This window comes from Sander vitreus, chromosome 17 (assembly GCF_031162955.1).
Source record: "Sander vitreus isolate 19-12246 chromosome 17, sanVit1, whole genome shotgun sequence".
NCBI lineage: Eukaryota > Metazoa > Chordata > Actinopteri > Perciformes > Percidae > Sander > Sander vitreus.
The window spans coordinates 9,248,929-9,270,995 of NC_135871.1; the positions used below are offsets into that span (position 1 = coordinate 9,248,929).

The 22,067-nt window shown below is 40.8% G+C and overlaps 1 protein-coding gene across 1 annotated transcript; it reads left to right on the forward strand.

Annotated features, from left to right (window-relative positions):
* The first annotated feature begins 50 nt into the window (after positions 1-50).
* ret (ret proto-oncogene receptor tyrosine kinase) lies at positions 51-21,783 on the forward strand. The gene is made up of 20 exons (XM_078273572.1): positions 51-359; positions 11,224-11,469; positions 11,734-12,024; positions 12,829-13,067; positions 13,168-13,363; positions 13,446-13,640; positions 14,467-14,754; positions 15,075-15,206; positions 15,585-15,695; positions 15,784-15,897; positions 16,050-16,294; positions 16,391-16,538; positions 16,653-16,760; positions 16,841-17,055; positions 17,429-17,551; positions 17,638-17,708; positions 17,931-18,068; positions 18,200-18,299; positions 19,375-19,522; positions 20,441-21,783. The coding sequence occupies exons 1-20, from the start codon at positions 293-295 to the stop codon at positions 20,596-20,598; spliced, it is 3,333 nt and encodes a 1,110-aa protein (XP_078129698.1). The 5' UTR covers positions 51-292; the 3' UTR covers positions 20,599-21,783.
* Positions 21,784-22,067: the final 284 nt, after the last annotated feature.

Below are 22,067 nucleotides of genomic sequence, written 5' to 3' on the forward strand. Positions count from 1 at the left end.
CCCCTGGCCAGCCAGCCAGCCAGCCAGCCAGCCAGCCAGCCAGTCAGTCAGCCCAGCAGCAGCAGCCACTGGAGCCGGCCGCACACAGCAGCCCGTCTATGGGACACTGAGGACTTCATCTCCCAGACCGGAGCCGCGCATACACAGGACACACACTGGTTTTATACAACGCCGTGCTTTCTTTTATCGCTTTGCTTCTTCTTCTTTTTTTTCTTTTTTTTAATTCGTCGCTCAAAGGAACTTTTTTTGAATCTCATTTTCATTCAGAAACTTTCACTTATGGTTCGCGAATATGGGGTCAAGCTGTGGTTTCTCTCGGGGAAACATCGTTGTGGTGCTGCTGCTGCTGCTGTTAGAAGGTAAGGGTCATCATCAGTTTTGTTGTTAGACTTATGCTAAAGGAGAAGATATGGTTGGAAACAGTTTTACTGTTGCACTAATGTTTACAAGTGGCTTACTTGGAAAAAGATAGGGGGAAAATAACAATAGTAATAATTTAATAAAAGAAAAGAAAATAGTCTAGTCTAAATGTCAATCCAGAGAAGAACATTTGAAAGTGTGTTTTCTTGTCCTCTGCCCTGTTTGAGACATTATCTGCTAGTCTTACAGCATCAGTTTTTGTTTAAAGCATCTTCTCCATCTCTGGCTCTCCTGCCAGTCAGAAAGGCAGTTGTGGTATGAGCACAACATGAAGTCAAATATGTTTGGTTTGGGATGCACTTTGGATCCACAAATTGTATGATTCCTTGCAAACCTGACAGATTAGAAGAGAAATACACAGAGGAAAGATGTTTGAGCTGCTACAGTACAAACAGAGCCAGTGGACCTGAAGTCTAGATGGCAACTGGCAAACACACAATTGGCTGCTCATGTATAAAGCTAAGTTGTTTTGCTAAATTGCAACATTTTGGAAGCTGAGTGAGTTTTTAAGGCTTTTCTAAGAAGTATCTGACATGGCACGGACACTATGCCAACAATGTTTCATGCTGCAGAAAGTGATACTTGCATTGTGCGCTGGTTGTTATGCATGGTATGGCACACTGGAACATAGAGTCAAATGAATACAGCCGTATATCATAATATTATAATCCCATTCACAATCCCACAGCCCAACTGTACCAACACTGTCCTCCCATGTCATCTATATTTAAAGTGCCTCTCATAGCTCAGGAGTGTGGAAATCTCAGTGCGTGACAAGTATGTCAAATGTGATGCTTGGACAAATATAGGCCATAGTGTGGGATTCCTGAAATTTTTTTTTGGGACTTAACAGAGGTCACTATCAGTGCTTTTCATCAGGGATGTAGAGTGTAAAAGTACAGTTATCATCACAGTCTTTCAGTGGAGTTGAGATGTGGAAAGGGTGTTCATTTCCATGTGAATCGGTCAGTGCTATTTCATGTCTGAAAAAGTGGGCTTACGGTACTATTAAACTAGTGGCCTACGTAATCGCCCAAGGGAGCACTTTCCTGCAGTGTTGTTAAAATGATTAATGAAATTTTTAAGGTGCCACAGTGCACGTACAGTATATAGTATATGTAATGCTCTCTGCTTATTTTTCATCGTGACAGACAGTGTAGCTCAGGGGCTGAGAGATGTATTCTCACCTTACACTTAGAGTAGATATGATCCTCTTATCACCCACTGCATCCATTTACATCTCAGCTCTGCTTTGTTCTGCATGTATTGTCACTGAAGCAGGCCTGATATTTATAGATGAACACAGTTGGTCCAGTTCGATTCCATATGTCAAGGACGTGATGGTAATTAAATGGGTGCTGAAATCTACACCCTAGGTAAGCGCGGCGCTCCTCACCTGCCTGTTTGTTGCCACAAAAGACTACACTTGTTCAGAGAGGAGAAGAAGCGAGCTGCAGGCAGGTGTGCAGCAGCTGCTCCTATCTCTAGGCAAACACTGGCTGTTTGTTTTCTTTAGGAAAATATCGCCTGTTATATAAGTGCACACACCGTTCGGATTGCTCTTCGGACATTAACTGCTCTCAAAATGACACAGATTGATTTTGCTATATAACTGGTGATTTTGAACTTTTGGAGGATGTTCTGACTGTTGACGTCACTAACAATATAACCATTCCCTCCTCTACACTTCTTTATAAGTTGTTACATCACCAAATCAGTTTTAGAAATGTGTCAGTCCTCATCTTTTTGTATCACATAACCCCTTATGTGAATTTTCATCACCATACATGTCATTTAATTTGTTAGAAGATGGTAGAAAACATGATAGTTAGTGTTTGGTAATTCCCATCTTCACTGTTCCAGGTTCCAGGTAACCCATTAGTTTCACTCACTCACTATAAGAGTAATCAGCATTTTTAAATGTGTCTGCTTCCCCAATGCTTACGAGTAGAGTTAAGTAGAAGGAGTAAAGCAGTTCAAGAGAGAAATGAGAGTGGACACCCTATTGCTTTACTTTTGTAGTTAGACTATCATGGAGTTGGTTCCAGTTTGGATGTAAAAATGTTTTCTTGCAGTCATGTTTGAGAAGATCCAAGGCACTGAAATCTTCTGGTCAGTCATGGCTTCGATTTGAACTTTTGATGTTATGAAAAAGCATATGGAAGCTTGGTGTGCATTCAGAGAGCTTTTTGAAATGACTTTGTTTTTTTTAACTGGAGGCAGGCTAATGATATCATATGACTTAGACTAGTTTAAATAAATGATGGACTGGTTACTTTGCAGGGGTAAAATAAATAAATACTAGAGACTCAATAGTACCTTACCCTGGTGAAAGCCTTTATTGAAATTAACCAAATCCTCTTAGCAGAGACATCTGTGTAATCCATCACTTCCCCAAGAAGAACCACAGACGTAAAAGCATTGATCGGTTTGTCTTCCACCGTGACCTTGCTACTGTAGCTGTGGCCCTGCTTTGCCCTTTGACCTTTGAAACCTTAACCAAGCGGTAATCTCCAGTGATGACCCCACCATCCAGGATGTTTTTCAGCCTCTTTAGCTGTTCCTCCTTCTCCTTGCATTAGAATGATCATTTTCATCAGCATCGTTTCCTTTTGAGAAGGACCAGACCAATACGTCTCATTTGATACATGCTGCTATTTGATTAAGCTCCTTATTACATTATATTACATTATATGATTTAGTAAAGCTTCTGTCTTGTGCTGCCTATGGATGCATTATAAATCTAGCCAATTTTATACTCTTGCTGTCACTACTGTACGTCTCTTTTAGAATAATTGGAAAACATCATGATACAAGTTGTTTGCTGCAGACTTTATCTTTTATATTGAATTGCGTAAAGAGTGTTGCTTCTCTTTGTCAATACATCATTTGAATACTTGTCTGTGGTACTGGCACAGGGAATATATTTTTTGATGTTTAGTTTATTGATTTTTGTAAAAATGGTGGCATACAACATCTGGCCTTAGCTTCCCTCCACCTATCTCACCCTCCCCCTCCCAGTTCCTGAAAGGACAATAGAACAACGAATGCTAAGAAAATCTGCTTCCCAAAAAAAGTGATTAACATTTTTTTTAGAGACAAATCAAAAAAGAATAATGAGCAGCAGTAAACATGCTTGGAACGGTTGCATAATCCCTCCAGTGATGCAGCAGCTTCAGCCTTTCAAAGTTTGACATTTTGAATTTCAGTAATAGCTCTTCCTTTTGCCAACGCATTCAATTTTTAATGACCAAAATGTTGGCAAAAACGCATCATCCCATTAAGTTTTTGGCAAACTGGAACATTGTTTTTTTTTTTTTTAAATATCATGTCTGATGGAGGGACACCACCCCACTTTATTATTACTTCCATTGCTGAGAGTCATAGTCCCAACGTCTAACTCTGGACTGTTGCTGCTGCTGCATGGATGGTGCTCCTACCTGTCAAAGCTCTCTGCCTGATCCTCTAGTCAGTTCAGGGTCACACTTCCCTCTCATGCATGGATAGAATCTAATTTGCTGTGGTGAAAGGACAAGGAGACATTGATTGAAATTCCGCCCTCGGGGCATTTAGTCCTCTCGTTTCACATGGGCCTTGACAAGTTATTTTACAGACGCCTAGCGGCGCACGCTGTGTTTGACCCATCATTTACAACAATGAAGGAAACAAAAGAGCAAGCTCAGCTCATTTGATTCCACATGGTCGTGTCGTCTTTTTTTTTGGGCTGTGTGTAACTTGCTTCAGTCTCGCATTGCCAGACCTATCTCCACAGCGCTGTGGAGTAAAGTCTGGCTACACGTTTTGAGTTGTTTGCATTTCTTTAAACCAAGCAGTGCTAAGCTCCGGACGCAGCAACGGTGGCTCTGCAAAATAGTCTCAGGGAGGAACTTGTTTTGTTGGAATATTTGCACCTCACAAAAAAGAAAACGCCACATACAATATTAAACAAAGTTAATTGTTCACATAATAGAGTAACATGGCTATTTAAAGCTGGATACAAGGTTAAACATCATCTGCTCTTACCAGTATCGCCTTTTTGTACTTTGTCCACAGCAATCCCCACCAATCGGTCCCAAAACATCCCAGTTAGATAATAAATGCCGTAAATTTCTTATTTGTAAATCTTTACAATCATTCCCCGAAAGAACCAAGCAGGCCTGTGTAGTTGCACTATCCACTTTTTTTTTTAAACTTGCCGTTTCCAGCGTGTAGCTTGCTAGCTCGAAGTTTGTTGTTGTTTGGAAAGTGTGGGGAGAACTTGACATCACCCGCCGGACGTCAGGCTTTATCCTGGAAATGTACTTCTGTTAATCCAGGCTATTCAAAATGAGAATGTTGCTGCATGCAACTCCTCCGCCAGCTGCACCCTGGCATCACCCTGTGTCCATTTGTGTGCTCCTTCACTTTACTGAAGTGGTTAAACATGTTGGAAATCATTTTTCCAACGGCCTTTCACTCCTTCCACCACCTGCCAGTGCCAGAAATTCTGAGAGCTTTACCTCCATGTGTGCTGGAAGATCAGTGCCCTTCTCCGCCGTAAAGCAGTGTCCCTCCCTTTGTTTCCATACTGTAACCCATCAGATTCACTGTAAACCTGATGTGGTGACACACAATGTAACAAGCAGTCAGAAGCTAAAAGTAATAGTCATGTCAACATGTCAACAGTGCTCTTTTTAGTTTAGGTACTGCATGATATCTCAGATTTAAAGTGGTGAAGATTTAAAAATGCCACTAATAGTACTGTTAAAGTGTAATGTGGAAATGGAGCCCCACAGTTATTACATTTTATATTTAATTCATTGGATTATTGAAAGTGTTTATTTCCTTAGCATGACTGACCTCTTGATACAATAACAAAAAAGTTGAATATGCAATATGTGTAAGGTATGCATGTCTGCTTTTAGCCATGCTAGCGGCGTATCCCTGTGGGGGGAGGGGGGTCCGCCACAGCCCTATGTTCCCTCCTTTCTATTAAATTATCCCCCCATCAAAAGTAGACCCTATTTTCCTTTAGCCCTATGTTCCCTCAAGGATTTCCCCCCAAATTAGGCCCTATGTTCCCTCAGCCCACATACCCCCCACCCTGGGTTGTATTTTATGTTTTGGATATGTCACCAGGGACGTCGGACTGGGGTGGAAAAGGGGACTGAGTACCCAGGGCCCTCATGTGAGGAGGGCCCAAAAAGATGCCAGAATGAATAGCTGTGGATGCGGACGAGGGGCCCATAGAAAATGCCTTTCTACAAGGCCCAGAATGTTGTGCTACGCCCCTGTATGTCACCTTGTATTCATTGCTGCAGTAATACTGATCATCTTGGTTAAGGGGTTAGGGTTAGGGTTGAGGGAACATTGCTCTGTTGATGTGTCTGTCAACAACTATTGTGTGGATTGCCATGAAACATTCTACAGACATTCATGATCTCCAGAATCAATCAATCAGTCAAGCTATGTAACCAAATACCTGCAAAACTAATGACAGTACCATGACAGCTGCACTTTTTGTTTAGTGCTAATTAGCAAACACTCTAAACTATGATGGTGAACATGGCAAACATGAAACCTGCTAAATATCACAGTGTTAGCATTGTCCTCATGAGCATGTGAGCATATTGTTACTGATGTTAGCATTTCGCACAAAGCCCAGCTGTGCATGAGTACAGCCTCACAGAGCAGCTAGCATGACTGTAGACTCTTTCCTGTTTAGTTGTGAAGGGTCTGTTTCTCTTGGCCAGGTTTGGACACACAAGGAATTTGACTCCGGTTAACCTTTGCTCTCAAAGTACAACACTCACTTAAAGAATAAAAACAGAAAGGACAGTAAGAAATCAAAAAAAAAAGTATACAGTATAACAAAACAATAGAATTTTCAAATCTACGAGAAATATACAATAACAATTGACAATTGAAGAGAGGGAAGGAATAGTACAATATCAGTATGGCCTGAGATTTAAGATTTAAATATATATATATATATACTATATAAATATAGTGCAAGGCAGTTCAGTGCAATAATTGCATATAAGGATAAAAAAGTGAGCATTGGTCAGAAAGCTTTTGATTCTCAATATCAGTCATCTAGTAAGCTGAAACCTTCCTCAAACCTGCGGCAATTAACTATTTATGCAGATAAAAATGACTTTACGGTATTGTGCTACTGGCAGCTATGTCTGCCTACTTCTGTGCACACGTCAGTGAATCTGACCGCTGTGATGAGGATATAGATCTTTTTCAAAGCAGTCTAATTACTACTGCGTCAAACTCAGTCTGGAGCTCTATGATATGCCACGTGTTCAATATTTGATGCCACTGTCACTCCCACAGGAATTCTTAAACTGAATTTGTACTTGCAGCAAACCCTGAGGAGATGTTCTATTAGATTTCTTGATGACTGATGAACATGGTTCATTGGATCTTGGCTCTTGTATTCTCTGAGGGCTAATTGGATTACATTATGGTGTAGGCTAATTGATTATTATGTTACGGTATGCATCACGGTAAACTGAGTAATCTACCTGGAGCCTGACTACCTCCTCCAAACTGGGATCAGATATCGTATTACTCCGATAAAAAGTTTGATGACTGTGTCATCATAACAGGAAATGACTTTCTTTCCTTATTACGCCTTATTGTTTTGAGATTAAAAGCATCACAATCAGGACTATATTAAATCCAGGTTCTGGATCCAGAGTGATATGACGAAGCAATCACGCATAGCATACTGGCACAGGAAACTAAGAGGGAGAGATTTCCAAACATTATGATCAATAATAGCTTTCATAAGTGGAATTATAGCTCAATGTGCAGCTTTTTAGTTAATTGAATTCCTTTAAGAGAACCATTCCCATAACTGTTACATCTTTGGAAGCAGAGTAATCAGAGTGATTGTCATATTTATTGTATTTATATCACTGTGATACAACTGGGTGAATGCTCCTTAATGCTGCTGGCTACAGCTACTTTGTAACAGGTGATGGATTATTTGAAAATGTGAATATCGATGGACTTTATTGAGGCTGTGAAATGAATGCCGTGCAGTAGATGTAATATTTCTGTGGCCATGCAGCTAAACAAGTGGGTCCATATTATGTGCAGTGGAGATGATTGCACACATGTAGCCATCAGCCTTTCTCCCCGTCTGTCTCATCAGTGGAAAACAATCAGCATCACTGTTGATAAGTACGGTTATTGATTGGTCTGCTGCTAGATACCCGGCCTTTCCAATGGGTCGTTAGCAGGCACAGATGCAACACACGTTGACATTGGGAAGAGAAAGGGCACCAGGCTGAGCTCTCACCGCAGGAGCTCCAGTCTACAGACAAGATTAGTGAGGGAATGAATTAGGGCTGCACGATATGAGGAAAATATCTAATTGCAATTATTTTGACTGATATTGTGATTGCAATATGATTTACGATATTGGAGGGAATGATCATTTTTTAGTCATTGTTCTCATTGAAAAATATAAAATTAAAAACAAATGATTATAGTGTGATTTTTGTGAGAATCTATACCAAACAAAGACTTTTTTATTTAGTCTGTAGGATGGGACATCTCAGCAGCACCACAATACTTAATTCAAAATGGTTTGACACGTTTGCCTTTTAACATCATGCTGATGGCAAGGATGCTCAGTGAGGACGTCTGGGTGGGAGATCTAACGTTTTGTTTTATTGAGACTAAGAGGAACATTCACAGAGGTAGAGCCTGTAGGTTAGTCTAGCACATGAGCTCATAGCTGGTAAATCTATCAGCCGAAGCACGCATTGAGCTAATTGAGTTCCTGTCTTTGTCTGGGACGACGGAGAGGGCGTCCGACCCAATCAGCTATGACCAGTCCTAGTGTGGCTGACTGAGCACATGGTTTCAGATTTTGTGATGAGCTTGTGTCCTTTTTGTCCTTCTGTAGTTAAAATATGAGACAGAAGTGACACAGGCCATAATTAACTTACGGAAACTGCCATCATCAAAGGCATACGTGTATAGACGAGTGAAAGGCTTTTCCATTGTTGTTGTTTTTCACCAAACAAGCGACGTACGAGTTCAAATTAAGGATCCACTCAGCAGTACATGATATCTATTGTAAACACGGATTGCTACAATAGTCCTCCTGTTCAAACACTGGCTTTGTTTGCAAAATTACTTACTCCGGCTTTTGAAGAAATTACACTGTATATGGCAGCTTAGCGTCAGTTTTATAGGTGTTTGAAGGCTGTAAAAGGTCTGCTTATGATGCTAATGTTTACACGCTTTGAGTTATGGGATGTCAAGGCTGTTCCAAAAACAGCTTATTGTCCCTGTATATGTCCAAATCTGAAAATAATATTTGTCAATGTTCCCACGACAGAGAATTAAAGAAAAACCTGTATTGCATCTTTTATTTTGAAAGTCATTAGCCATGCATAGTCATCAGACGTGAAATGTCATTACTGTCTGTATGTCCGTCATTCTTGTGCATCATTTAGGGACGGTAATGAGTCATGCTTTCGGCTTCACAGACCAAAGATGCCATTTGCTAAGCGAGGCCTGCTTGATCCATTCAATTAATTAGTTTTGATATAAACTGCTTGCTTTCTGTTGGCTTCAGTCCTGGAAAGAAATTGAATTTTGAATGATATAAGCAAATTGTGTTGCATGGGGTCCAGCCACCATGGCTTTGAGCCAAGACCAGCATTCATAAATGCGTTCAGCTCCCACTGGTTAACACGTTGAACCCTCTAGTTTTATTTGTAGAGCTGTTGTCATCTGCTCTGCTTGATTCATGACAGTGTCATGTGTAAGATATCAGTAATTCAATTAATTGTCTGTATTTATCCAAGGGCTGTAGGAAGTATTTTCCTAGTTTGTGTTAAAGATACAAATGAATCCAGGATCCTAGCATATTAGCAAATTAATACAGGCATTTAGTCTAATAATGTATTTGGATACTGATTAAGCTGCAGTTCTCCACTGTTGTAGGGCATGTGTCAGTGAGATAATGGCTCCCTCTGTAGGCCATTTGAAGTACAGATCAGATTGCATGATTTTTTTCTTTCTATATTTCCTCACATAAAACCATCCTAAAATTCAGAGTGCATGTGTTGCTGAGAGTTACATTTAATTTTTTTATGTTTTTTTTTTAGTTATTTATTTACTGTGTGCTATACCATCTTGTACTACTATAGTAAGGCCATCCATCCATGTTGAACCATTTTGTTTCTGCCTAGCAAGGTTTTGCAACACTGTACTATTATAGTATGTTAGAAAAAGTATGATGTTTTGAGCCCAAATTGGCCATTCATCAGACAAAGATGTATCAGCGTCATTGAAAGTGCGTCATTGAATAAATGTTGTTTCACTTAAGAGGAAACTTTAGATAATCTTTTCATGATCATTTGGTCTGGTTTGAAATCGACAGCTTGATAACATCCCAAATTGACTGAAAATGATATCCTGTTTTAGGCAACTCAGCCAACATAGCCAATTGAAGAAATCTCCTTTTTATTGTGGGTCCAAAATAGTGTCCCTCAGAAATAATAGTTAATGAGACATAACATTTATGAATGACGTATTCCAGTGCCTGCTGTTTATGAAAGAATGTGAATGATCATTCGCATTATTTAATTTTGTTGCATCAATGTTTTCATGTTTTTGTTAAGCCTTGCCAATCATTTTTGCCTCTAAATTGTCTTATTGAGTATATTGTTAAAAATATGTTATGATGTTGCTCCCTTTCGTCATTATACTAGTTGAGTCTTGAACACAGAAAAATAACAAATCCATATGAAAAAAAATGTGTAGTGAGCAGTTGGGATTTTTGACAGCAGCACCATTTTGGGTGGCATCTATCCAATCTATATAAGAAAGATATGCCAAATAAGCCCTCAAGAATTTATTTTTTTAAGCATGAGCATGAATGGTTCTAATCTGGCTGTGGTAAATTTAGCAAATGGAAAATCTTCCCTAAAATCTGAGTCATGAAACTGACTCCCACCATCCCAGCAGTATTAACAAACAAGTGGCCTGCTGTTTGTATTTGTCTCAGGAACACTTTTAATAAGTGAATGAGTGTATCTCCATCCTTCAGGAAGGACGGACAACATTTTATCCATCAGCTCGGCCTCCTGTCATCCAACCCCCGCAAAATTAAATCAATATCTGAAACCAGAGCCGAGGCCTGAACTGCGCCAACAGAAATAGAAAATCCAGTTTCGCTGTCTGCTAATGACATTAGTGGGTTCCCTAAATGGTCGCCTACCGTCGTCAAAGAGGAACACAACAGGGATATAATTACAGGAGGAACACTCACATCTCCATTTTCCTGTCAAACACACAGCCTGCTTTAGCTCTTTATGGATTTCCACCCCACACTCCCCTCTGGCAGGTAATGATTCATTTCTCCTCCATATCACGTTATCCCTTGTAATTAAACTTCTCAAGGTGAACACAAGGAGAATCGGAAACCACATGTTATTGACCGTATGAGGAATTTATTAAAAGAGCTGCATAAGTGTCATTTGAGCCCTCCTTTCAATTTCCGCTAACGGGACAGATGAAAGACGTATGAGTGGAGGGGAAAAAAACTGAACCTGTCATATTCCATGTATTTCCATTCAGTGGCCAAGAAAGCATTGTCAGTGGGTATTGTTCCCACAGTTAAATATCCAGAAAGATATGTCTGATAACTGCTCTGTAATAAGAGGTCTCAGCAGTACTGTCAGGCCTTATTTTCAGTTATCACAATGATTTCCTTGAAGGGAATATAATCCACCTGTGATTCATTGCTGCCTTGCTTTTTTAACATCTGGTTATGTCTTCTTTTTGCAGGAGCGACAGGGCTGTACTTCCCTCAAAATGAGTACATTGAGACGGTGTATGTTGGCCAGCAGGCGGGGACGCCGATCCTCCAGGTCCACGCCATGCTGGACAGCGACTCTGAGCGGCCGCATTTCTACCTGTGCTGGACGAGCTCTATCAGACGCCCAGTCTACAGCTCCTGGTTCAACATGGACGTCAACACAGGAATACTGTCTCTGAACAAAACCCTGGAGGAGAGTGACTTCGCCTTGCTGTGTGAGTTGCATGCGAGCCTTTTAATGGTAGTGTATAGTCTCCTCTCAGTGCCAGGTGACCCCTACACATGAGAGTAAATTAGGCTCTTGACGTTTATGCTCTTTGCATACTAATAATGCTTTGGCTCCGTGTGCAGGTCTCTGCCCTCGGGATGATAATGTAATTGCATACAGGCGAAAAAAAATAAATAGCTTAGTCATCAAAAAGAGCACTGTCTGAGATTAAAACACTGCTTGTTTTTGTTTTGGCTGTGCGTCTCATCAGATCAACACTCGTGGTCGGTGAAGAAGCTGTTCCTGCATGCCATTGTGTTACCCAACTTCACCAAGAAGTCCCAGTGCATCAGAAACTACCCTCGGCTCACACTGGACTTTGTCAACGCCACGATGCCTCAGTGTGCTCAGACGGACATGAAGGAACTATGCTTCCCGCACAGAGACACCTCCAACCCCCACATCATGGAGAACAGGTTCCCAGGGGCCCTACGGCAACTCCGACGTCTCACCAGACTCAACGTCTGCCCCAACTACACCATCTCTTACAATGTGCAATCAGGTTAGCCACTAGACTTTGTAACATTTGCAAGAAGAAATGACACATCCTTCCTCTTATAAATGAAAAGTTAAAATCATAAGTAATAAAAGGCACCAACCTACATTGTGTAATTTTTGGAGTTGATTCTTAGCAAAAAAAAAAAACTTTGTTCTTTCACAAATATGTGCTCAGTCATGTGTAATTACTTCCTCCAACTAATCAAAGTATTCTCATAAGCGTAGAATCTGCCATTAAGAATCATTCAGAATACATACGAGCGACTCGCTCGAATGACGGCAGCCATGTAGCGCCTCCATCTTTAAAATACATTAGCCAAAGAGGGACATACCTCCACATTTCGCCTTCTTACACTCAGTGGCACCGTGACGAATGCAAGGGGGAGATTACTAGCCAGGGAAGCGAAAAAGAGAATTAAAACGACAACGCGACAGGCAAAGCAACAAGACCAAAGTTAATATTGGAGTGGCTAGAACATCTGCGTGTAAACGATGGAGAGAGCTAATTTCGGGTTCGGCCACCGTAGGAGTTAAAACGCGCTCGGAATGGGAAGGGCTAGAAAGTAATATTCACTTGGTTGTCATTTACAATTTTACCGCTAGATGGGAGAAATTCTTACACAATGTAGCTTTAATTAAATACAGGGGGTTTTGCCCGTAGCGCATAGTTAAATGCTATCATTCCATTACTGTTACCTGTAGCCACAGTGGCAACTGTTTGGCAAAAATGAAAAGTCTTGCTTTAAATCACGCCCATATCATTTCTGACACATACACACTTGCTTTTGGTTGCTCCTCTTGCCTGCAGATACCCCAGCACCATTTGCTGTAAATGGGAACACCACAGAGCTGGTGGTGACGGCTCCGTTGGACCGCGAGGAGAGCGAATGCTACCGACTCCTGCTGGTTTGCACAGTCCAGACAGAAACGCTGATCACCAAGGTGGAAACTTCACTGGATGTTTATGTCAACGATGAAGACGATAACGCACCCTACGTGAATGGAACAGACACAGCAGATATTATTATCAGCTTCAATCGCACAAAGGTGAGAAGACTGATGAAACACAGATGGGATCAGTTTTGATTTGGTTTTATAGATAATGTTGGACGATTTGAACTTCTTTACAAATGTCTCCCCCCCGCAGGGTGGCTCTTTTGGTGCTTTGTTTGTCTTTGACAGGGATTTAACCCCCATCTACCCCATAGACCAGAGTCACAATAAGTATGTGGGGACCTTGCTCAATAATGAGCCATGGATAAAGGAAACATTTGACATAAAAGGCACCTTCAGTGAAAAGAAAGCTACTCTTGGAGGAATTCGAGAGACCGTTCACGATTACCGTAAGTAACCCGGGGGCTACTGCAAATCATCTGCTTTTAGGAACAGTGTCGTTTTTAATCTACATTTCCCCCTTGATTTTAGAGCTTGTCCTGAAGAGGAACCTGTATGTGACTGAGAATCGCACCCTGCAGCTGGACTACCTGGTCAATGACACCACCTACCCCGGTCTAGAGGGAACAGTGTTGCTGCACTTCAACGTCACCATCTTACCCGTCCACATCCGCTTCGCCAACATCACGCACATGTACACACTGACACGCAGAGCTTCTGTTTACGCTCAGGTACTCATGGCTACCCACTATACAAATCTATAACTCTTTGTTTTTCGCTCTCTCGTCATAGGTAGACATGTTTTTAAGTTTTTAGGAACTCACATCTAAAGCTTTCTACTGGATGAGCCATAGCTGTAGGCATCCCATCAACATGTTTGAAGATGATAAAAATGTCACCTGAGGAGCTCAAACAAAGCCTCAGTGCTGAAAGATGCTAAAAATAATTGTGCTGGGCAGAAGTGACACGAGGGTAAAAACCTCTAAGCATGTTAATAATTTCTGTCCAGTACAGAAATAAGTTACAGTCCAGTATCTGTCTTGATGTGACTGAAGTGGCCAGAAGTGCAAAATGCTTTAAAGTGTTGATGCTGCAATATTTCTATCCCGCAATAAGATTTAACTCTGAAATATTATACAATGTTAATTCTATTTACTATATAGACACCATAGCCAATTTAACAACTTAAAAAGTGTTGAACAGTGGCTGTTTAGCTCAGTTGGGAGAGCGGGTGCACATATGCAGAGATTTATTCCTCAACGCAGAAGGTCCAGGGTTCAAGTCTGACCTGTGATGTTTTTCCTCCGTGTCTTCCCCCCTCTCTCTCCCCTTTCATATCTCAGCTTTCCTTTCGAATAAAGGCAGAAATGCCCAAAAATCAAAATAAAAAAAGTGTTGAGAGGGCTGCCACCTGCTTGCTCAATAAAAATAAAAATAAAAAATAAATTTAAAAAATCTGTATTTCTGTAATACAGCAACCCATAAATGTGTTTACATTGCCGACCTTCCACATAAATTACTTACTGTCTTTCAAATATTTTGTCCCATTCACCTCAGGTGGGCAGAGTCTGTGTGGAAAACTGCCAGCAGTTCGATGGCTTCAGGGTCACATACCGGCTTGAGGTGCCAGATAAGAACATGTCTGCTGATGTGCAGTCTTGCTATGCAGCCGTAGGCATCACCCAGGCCCCGGACGAGATGTGGGGACTGCTCTATGTGAACGACTCGGAGGCGCTGCGCAGGCCCGAGTGCCAGGACCTGCAGTACCTTGTTGTAGCCCAGGAGGAGAACTCCCAGCTAGAGGCCAGCACACAGCTCCACATCATACTAGATGGTGAAGGTGAGACTGTAACAGTCCACTTTAGGTTTTAAAAAGAAAGGGTTTAATCTTCACATCATAATGTAGTCTGTGCTTATCTTTAATCTACATTGCACACAGCATGCTCATGTTTGGAAGAAGATTGTCCTCATTAGCTCGGTTTTCTTTAAATACAGTGATGACTTGCTGCTATTTAGGACACAGTTTGTGTTTCACTTCCTAACTAATTCAACACCACCGCAGGCACACATGTGCAGACTCTTGTCAACAGTTTTCCCTTCTCCCACATGTCTTTTAAAGATATTTTAATGTGTGTGTTTTTTGGCACTTGTTGTACATAGCAAACAAGGCCAGTCAGGAGAGCCAGCAGTTCCTGTCCTGTGCAGAAAACAGACGGCGAGGAGACTGTGAGTCTGTCCGAGGCCTCGGAGCCACAACAGGGAGATGCCAATGGAGGCAAGGCTCTGAGAAAGGTACTTTTTTTTTTTTAATGAACACTTTTTGTTTTTTTGTAATTGTATAACATTTTAACATCATTGAATCATGTCCGAGTGTTTTTTAACTAGAGCCAAATGTGATGGTCTTCACTGAGAACATGTTTTCCTCAGTGGTGGTAATGGAACCAGCATGTGTATCGTTCCCAGTAACATCCTGTCCTGTCAGAATCATGGAAAATGTGGTCTTAATTTTGATAAACACTGTATGATGGCTAAAGAGGGCCACCACAGTGTTCTTTCAGCTGCTACCTTTTTTTGAAGGACTTAAATTCACTCTAACATCAAGCCGTGCTAGCCAAACTTCAACGTTTGTTTCCCTCTTAAGTTTTTCTATCTTTTGTGTTTACGTTCCAGGAATATCTGAAAATTACTCGACCTGCTCCCCTGACCTGCGGACATGTCCAGATAGTTTTTGCGATGCAGTTGAAAGCAAAGATACATCAATATGTCCACAAGACTGTACAAGTAAGAAACACATGCACACATTTGAAGATGTAAAGCACATCTGAATCTGTAAATAATAGCATTCTGACTGTCTTATTTGTCTGTGCAGAGGAAACTGTTACTGGAGGTCATGAACGAGGCTTGAGGAACGGGATCCAGGCTGGCTATGGAACCTGCTACTGCTACTCTGAGAGATGCTTCTGTGAGAAGGAAGATATTGAGGGTGAGTTGTCATAAATCACACAAAACTGTCGATAATAAAGTGAAATACTGTCTTCGAGAGGTCCTAATTCACCTCATCTCAAAAATGAACCAGTAAATGGATTGCTACATGTACTTTCTTGACAAATGACAGTATCACGTACTCTCCAACAGAGGCGATATGTGACGACATGTGCAAGACCATCATTGCCACGGCTCTGCTCCTCTCCTTCATCGTCTCCATCCTCCTGTCCTCATTCTTCATCCACCGGTACCACAAGAACTCGCCTAAACCCCCAATCGCCTCTGCTGAGATGACTTTCCGCCGACCAGCTCAGGCTTACCCCATCAGCTTCCCTGGTAACAACTTACGCCGCGGCTCTCAGGAATCCATCGAGACCGAGACCTTTAAAATACCTGTAAGCTGCTTCTTTCAGCCTGTGACATACATGTCTTTAGTAAACCATGTTGAACCGATTAAGAATTTTCAAAGTATTCATATGTTTTTTCAACAGGAGGATCCTAAGTGGGAGTTTCCTCGTAAAAACCTTGTACTTGGCAAGACTTTAGGAGAAGGAGAGTTTGGGAAAGTTGTCAAGGCAACAGCATTCCGGCTGAAAGGAAAAGCTGGTTACACCACTGTGGCTGTGAAAATGCTTAAAGGTAAGACAAGCCAGCCAGAGACCAGACAAGGAAGTAATGGTGATATATGAGAAGTGAATGTCTGAAGAGATGAATGGTTTGATCATTACAATCCCTTCCTTTCCTCCCTGACAGAAAACGCCTCCCATAGTGAGCTGCGTGACCTGCTGTCAGAATTCACTTTACTGAAGCAAGTCAACCATCCGCACGTCATAAAGATGTATGGAGCGTGCAGCCAGGACGGTAAGACATCGTCTCCTGCTCTCCTCTCTCAGGGCATGTGTGTTGCACATGGACTCTAAGTGCTGCTTTTCTCTGAATAGGTCCACTGTATCTGATCGTGGAGTATGCCAAGTTTGGTTCGCTCCGCAACTTCCTACGCGAGAGTCGGAAAGTTGGCCCCAGCTACATGGGCAGGGACACCAACAGAAACTCCAGCTACCTGGAGAACCCAGACGACAGGGCACTAACCATGGGTGACCTGATCTCTTTTGCATGGCAGATCTCCAGAGGCATGCAATACCTGGCCGAAATGAAGGTATTTGACAAACTGGAGAAAACTGGAATAGTACTGAAACAGTTTCAGACCAAAAACTGTTTTAGTTTGAGTACAAGGGCTGAAGAAGGTTGAAATGTCAATTTAAGTGTAAATACTGAAGGGAAGTTGAAATCAGTTGAAATGAAACTACTGAAAGGGTTTGAAGATTCAGTTGAAGTTCAAGCATTAAAAGGAGTTAATTGAAAAGTCAGTTGAAAATTTAAAAAAAATGAATGTAGCTGAAATGTCAGTTGATGTGTAGCTTAAATTTCAGTTAAAGTGGAAGAGCTAAAGCCACTTTAAGTGTGTGTACTGTAAGCGGTTGAAATGTTGTTTGGTTGTGTAAGCACTGAAAGGCGTTTTGGTCCGACAGCTTGTTCACAGGGACCTTGCGGCACGAAATGTCCTCGTAGCTGAAGGACGAAAGATGAAGATCTCAGACTTTGGCCTCTCCAGAGACGTGTATGAAGAAGACTCCTATGTTAAGAGGAGCAAGGTAAAGAGAAGTGCTCATTTTCGATGTATTGACAATCTTTTAAATGAAAATAAAACAAACTAATAAGGTCTTTCTCTGTTTTCCAGGGCCGTATACCTGTTAAATGGATGGCAATAGAGTCCTTGTTTGATCACATTTACACAACACAAAGTGACGTGTGAGTACAATCATCATTTAAAGGAAGTAGTTATGTCATGTTGGCCATGCCAGAGTTGGATGAAAAGATTTGACAGATGTGGTGTTGATCTTCTCATCCATCATCTTCTTGGCAATAAAGCAAATATGGGTATTTCCCAAAATGTTGAAATATTCCTTTAAGCAATTACACAAATGATTCCATTCTCTATCCACTGAAATATCCTCCTGTGTTTTTTTTCAGCTGGTCCTTCGGTGTGCTGTTGTGGGAGATAGTGACACTGGGAGGAAATCCATACCCAGGTATCGCTCCTGAACGCCTCTTTAACCTGCTTAAGACTGGCTACAGGATGGAGAGACCAGAGAACTGCTCAGAGGAAATGTGAGCTCCACCCTGCTACTCTTACAGCACCTCAATAACTCCCCTTCACCACATTAAGACATGGAAAATGACTGTTGGTAGGATTAAATAACACTTATTCTCAACCACTGTAAAACCTTTTTCCTCTGCAGGTATAACCTCATGCTTCGGTGCTGGAAACAAGAACCAGACAAGAGGCAGACATTCTCAGACATCAGCAAAGAACTGGAAAAGATGATGGTGAAAAGTCGGGTATGGTGAAGCTATACAATACATTATAATAAGTTATTCATATTCTTCCACAGGAAAGAAGTGGTGGGAAGCTATTAATCATCTTTCCATGCATTACTGGTGCAATTTTTGACAAAACTTTGGTAATACATCATTGGGATTTGGCAGTCAGAAGTTAGTTTTTAGCTTTCGAATCCATTCGGATTTGCAGCTGGCCCAAAATAAGCAGTATATCATTTTGGGTGGACATCATGTATTGCTGGCCTGCTGTTTATAGTCATATACACACATGCTGTGTAATGCTGCTTTACTGTATGATCTTTCACTCTTCCCAAATGCTTGAGGTACCATAATTAGTGTTTGAAGAGCAATCCTAAAATGTGGCCTTGGCCAGCGTAATCACAGAGCATACCAGTCAGGCTCCTGCTGCTGAAGTGATTTTAAATATAGAGCATTTAAGGACAAGGGAATGCAGGCATCCAAGAATACAGCAGGCTAGTTTTTATATCAAAAAGAGGTAGTGGACATGTCACTTTTGTCAGAAACATTTTGATTTACATACTTTTTCTCTTGTTATTATTAAACTGCTTGCATAGAATAATATTATATTGAATACTCTAAACAAGATAAAATGGAGCCATTGCGTGTCCTTGTCTGAGCACGGTGTGATGCAGAGGAAAGAACAGGCGCTCCCTGACTAGATAAGGGAGACGACATCGTCTCTTACCAGATAACAACTGACGACATCAAACTCTGTATCATGATTGCATTGCATTTCACTTGGTATTATAAAAAGTGGCCGTAGAGAGCTTTTCGTTAGGTCACTTCTGTATTCATGCTGTGAGCACTGTAACTGTCTCCTTGTTATGGTCACAAGTACAAATGAACTTTGACTATTTCAGTGGTTCTGTCTATTCTTGATAATGTAAATTATTCTAACAATTTTGCATACATTTCCCTTTTATCTTGTCAGTAGACTTCACTGCCTTGCATGTGTGTGTGTGTGACCTTTAGCATTCGCATACTCAGCCTTTAGCGTGCTGTGACTCCTCGCCTCAGTAATCAGCCTAATCACACCTTCATCTGCTCTTGTCAGGATTACCTGGACCTGGCGGCGTCCACGCCTGCCGACGCCCTGCTGTACGACGACGCCCTCTCTGAAGAGGACACACCACTAGTGGACTGTAATAACGCCCCTCTCCCTCGAACCCTCCCCTCCACATGGATTGAAAACAAGCTCTATGGTAGAATCTCCCATGCATTTACTAGATTTTAGAAACAGGACACACAACACAAGCTCTCTTTTTTGGCAAGTTGTGATTGGCTTTTCCGTAGTCAAGTGTGCGTGACTGTGATCTAGGCATGCCTTTCTGCTGATTAATGCTGACATATCTCCCATTTCATCGTAAATGAGAGGCTCAGTGAAAAAAAAAGATCTTGTGTCTTGACTTTTGTTGTTTTACTAGGACCTGCTTCTAATGTACATGAATACTGACCAAAAATGCTACATTTGTAAATATTGAATATACACTTCATTCTAATTTAAATGGCACTGCTCATATTCATGCTTTGTCTGCATTTCATTTGTAGATAGTCCATTTATTTTCCACTCCATCACATTTCCATTGTCATCATTTCATTATTTGTTTGCATTGGGAAGACACAGTGTGTAACATTTGAAACAGGTCCTTGCTGAATCAATCACTCACTGTGTTTTTTAAAATTCCAGATTGTCTTACATTTGCTGACTTTCTCATGTATATTAGCTATTGATCTATGATGATTTCACAATGCTGAACAGAGAAACAGTAAGGCTTTTAAACGTAACTCTCAGGTGTTGTTTAATTAAAAGTAAAGAACACATTAGACTAGTTACTTGTTGTCCATGTGCATTTCTGAACAGTTAGGGGAAGGCAGCCATAGGTCACATATAGGGGCATGAGCAACATTATAGCTTTAATACATTACAAAAAAACTTAATAAATAATACATGATATGATGTTTCACTTTATATACCATATAACAAAGCCATAACTTTACAACTCCGAGTCAAATCAGAGACTCTAGAGGGAGGCACTACAGAGTTTGATTTGAAAGCCATACTGTCTGCACGCTGTTTATCTTTCACTGAGTGCAGAAAAATGATATGTTCTCATTTTTAGGCATGTCATACCCGAACTGGCCTGAGAAGAGCCCGGTACCGCTCAACAGACATGATGCCACTAATCCAGTCTTTACAAGATATGCCAATGATAGTGTTTATGCAAACTGGATGGCTTTGCCTTCACCCGCAAAAGCTGTGGACAAGCTTGATAGCTAAAGACAAACCAACATTGTAGAAAAGATGACTAATTGGTAGATGTGTATATTTCTATAAGACTGTACATATACAATCTGATGCTAAAGTTGGTTCCCTTTTATTTCTGTTGCACGGGTATTCAACGTTTAAAAACTGGGGTCTTTTTGCTGTGAGAGCGGCAGGATCATTGTAGACCACGCTTCATTCAGCTCGTCAGTATGTTAATTATTACCTCACGGGTCATGTTGGCCAAGTTGTATCACTGCATGACTATTGTACCAGATTGTATGCCAGTGTCAATGTCAGTTTTAAGTGCCTGTGCCACTTCTACAATAGCCTCTAATTATTAATGTGCGACTGTGAAGATCTTGTTCCAGCCCAGGAATTAAAGGGGACGTCTTTACCATCACCTGCTGTAGACAGCTGGGATTGAGTGGACAAAAGCAAAGATGCTGAACTTGTTCTGAAAATGTAAAGTTTCTACTTTAGAGGGTTGTGCTCCTCAAAATGTCAAAGACCCATTTTGTGATTCTCCCACAAGATGTTTCAAAGCTGTTCTTGCCAAAGAAAAGTAACACAGACATGACCAGTGAACAGTTTTCTTGCTTTTGTTATTGTTTTTGTATTTTACATGAAAGATATCAACTAGTGTAAGGACTTGAGACTTAATGTAGATTGTGACCATGTCCCGTGTCAGACTACAGTTCACTTTTTGATTCACTGTAATGGCAATCTTTGTGGAAAATGTATGATTATGTAAACTAATGAGTGTTATCATTGTTATGTTATTATTTGATTATGTTCCAATTATTAATAAACGTTGAAAATGTGCAGAATGTCTATTCCCCTTATGTCTTTAAAAATAGATAGTAAGCTTCTGTTACTGATTATTTAAAAATCAATATCAAAATGCAACTTATGTTTTGGTGGTTCATATATATATATATGTGAACCACCAAAACATAAGTTGCATTTTCAGACACCTCCAGACATGATTTGGCCTAAATCATTATTAAATATTTGGGAAGCATTTGTCCACAGAAGCCATTTCATGTGTAAATATGTTCAATGTCTCAGAATGATGCAAGCGTGTGCCTTTTTCTTTTTTTAAATCGCCACTCAGCCGAGTCTCAGCTCTGCTCTGTTTTGGCTGTGAGCAAACATGTATTTTCAAAAGCTGATAAAGGTTTTTTAGTTTTTCTGAGATTTGTGTTTCAGTGTTATTTCAGCATAACATCCAAAAGCCTGTTTACTTTATCGGTTATAACCATACAGTCTATGGATTTAACATACTGTAAAACTTGAGATAAAGTTTTGTATAAAGCTGTCTTACGTAGGCATAAGAGAATATATTGGATCTAGGATGTAGGATTCTTATAAGATTTAAATATACACAATAAAATATACACGTCGCCCCTTCCTTCATCTCTTTCATTATCAGGATTTTGATCATGCTCTATAATTTTGATGAACAAGTCAAATTTGAGACT

Bases quoted from the DNA above. Each gene is read 5' to 3' on its own strand.
- ret (XM_078273572.1), top strand. From the start codon at position 293: ATGGGGTCAAGCTGTGGTTTCTCTCGGGGAAACATCGTTGTGGTGCTG. The intron at 13,364-13,445 runs GTAAGTAACCCG...CCTTGATTTTAG, and splicing joins AGAGACCGTTCACGATTACC to AGCTTGTCCTGAAGAGGAAC. The intron at 18,069-18,199 runs GTGAGCTCCACC...TTTCCTCTGCAG, and splicing joins GAGAACTGCTCAGAGGAAAT to GTATAACCTCATGCTTCGGT.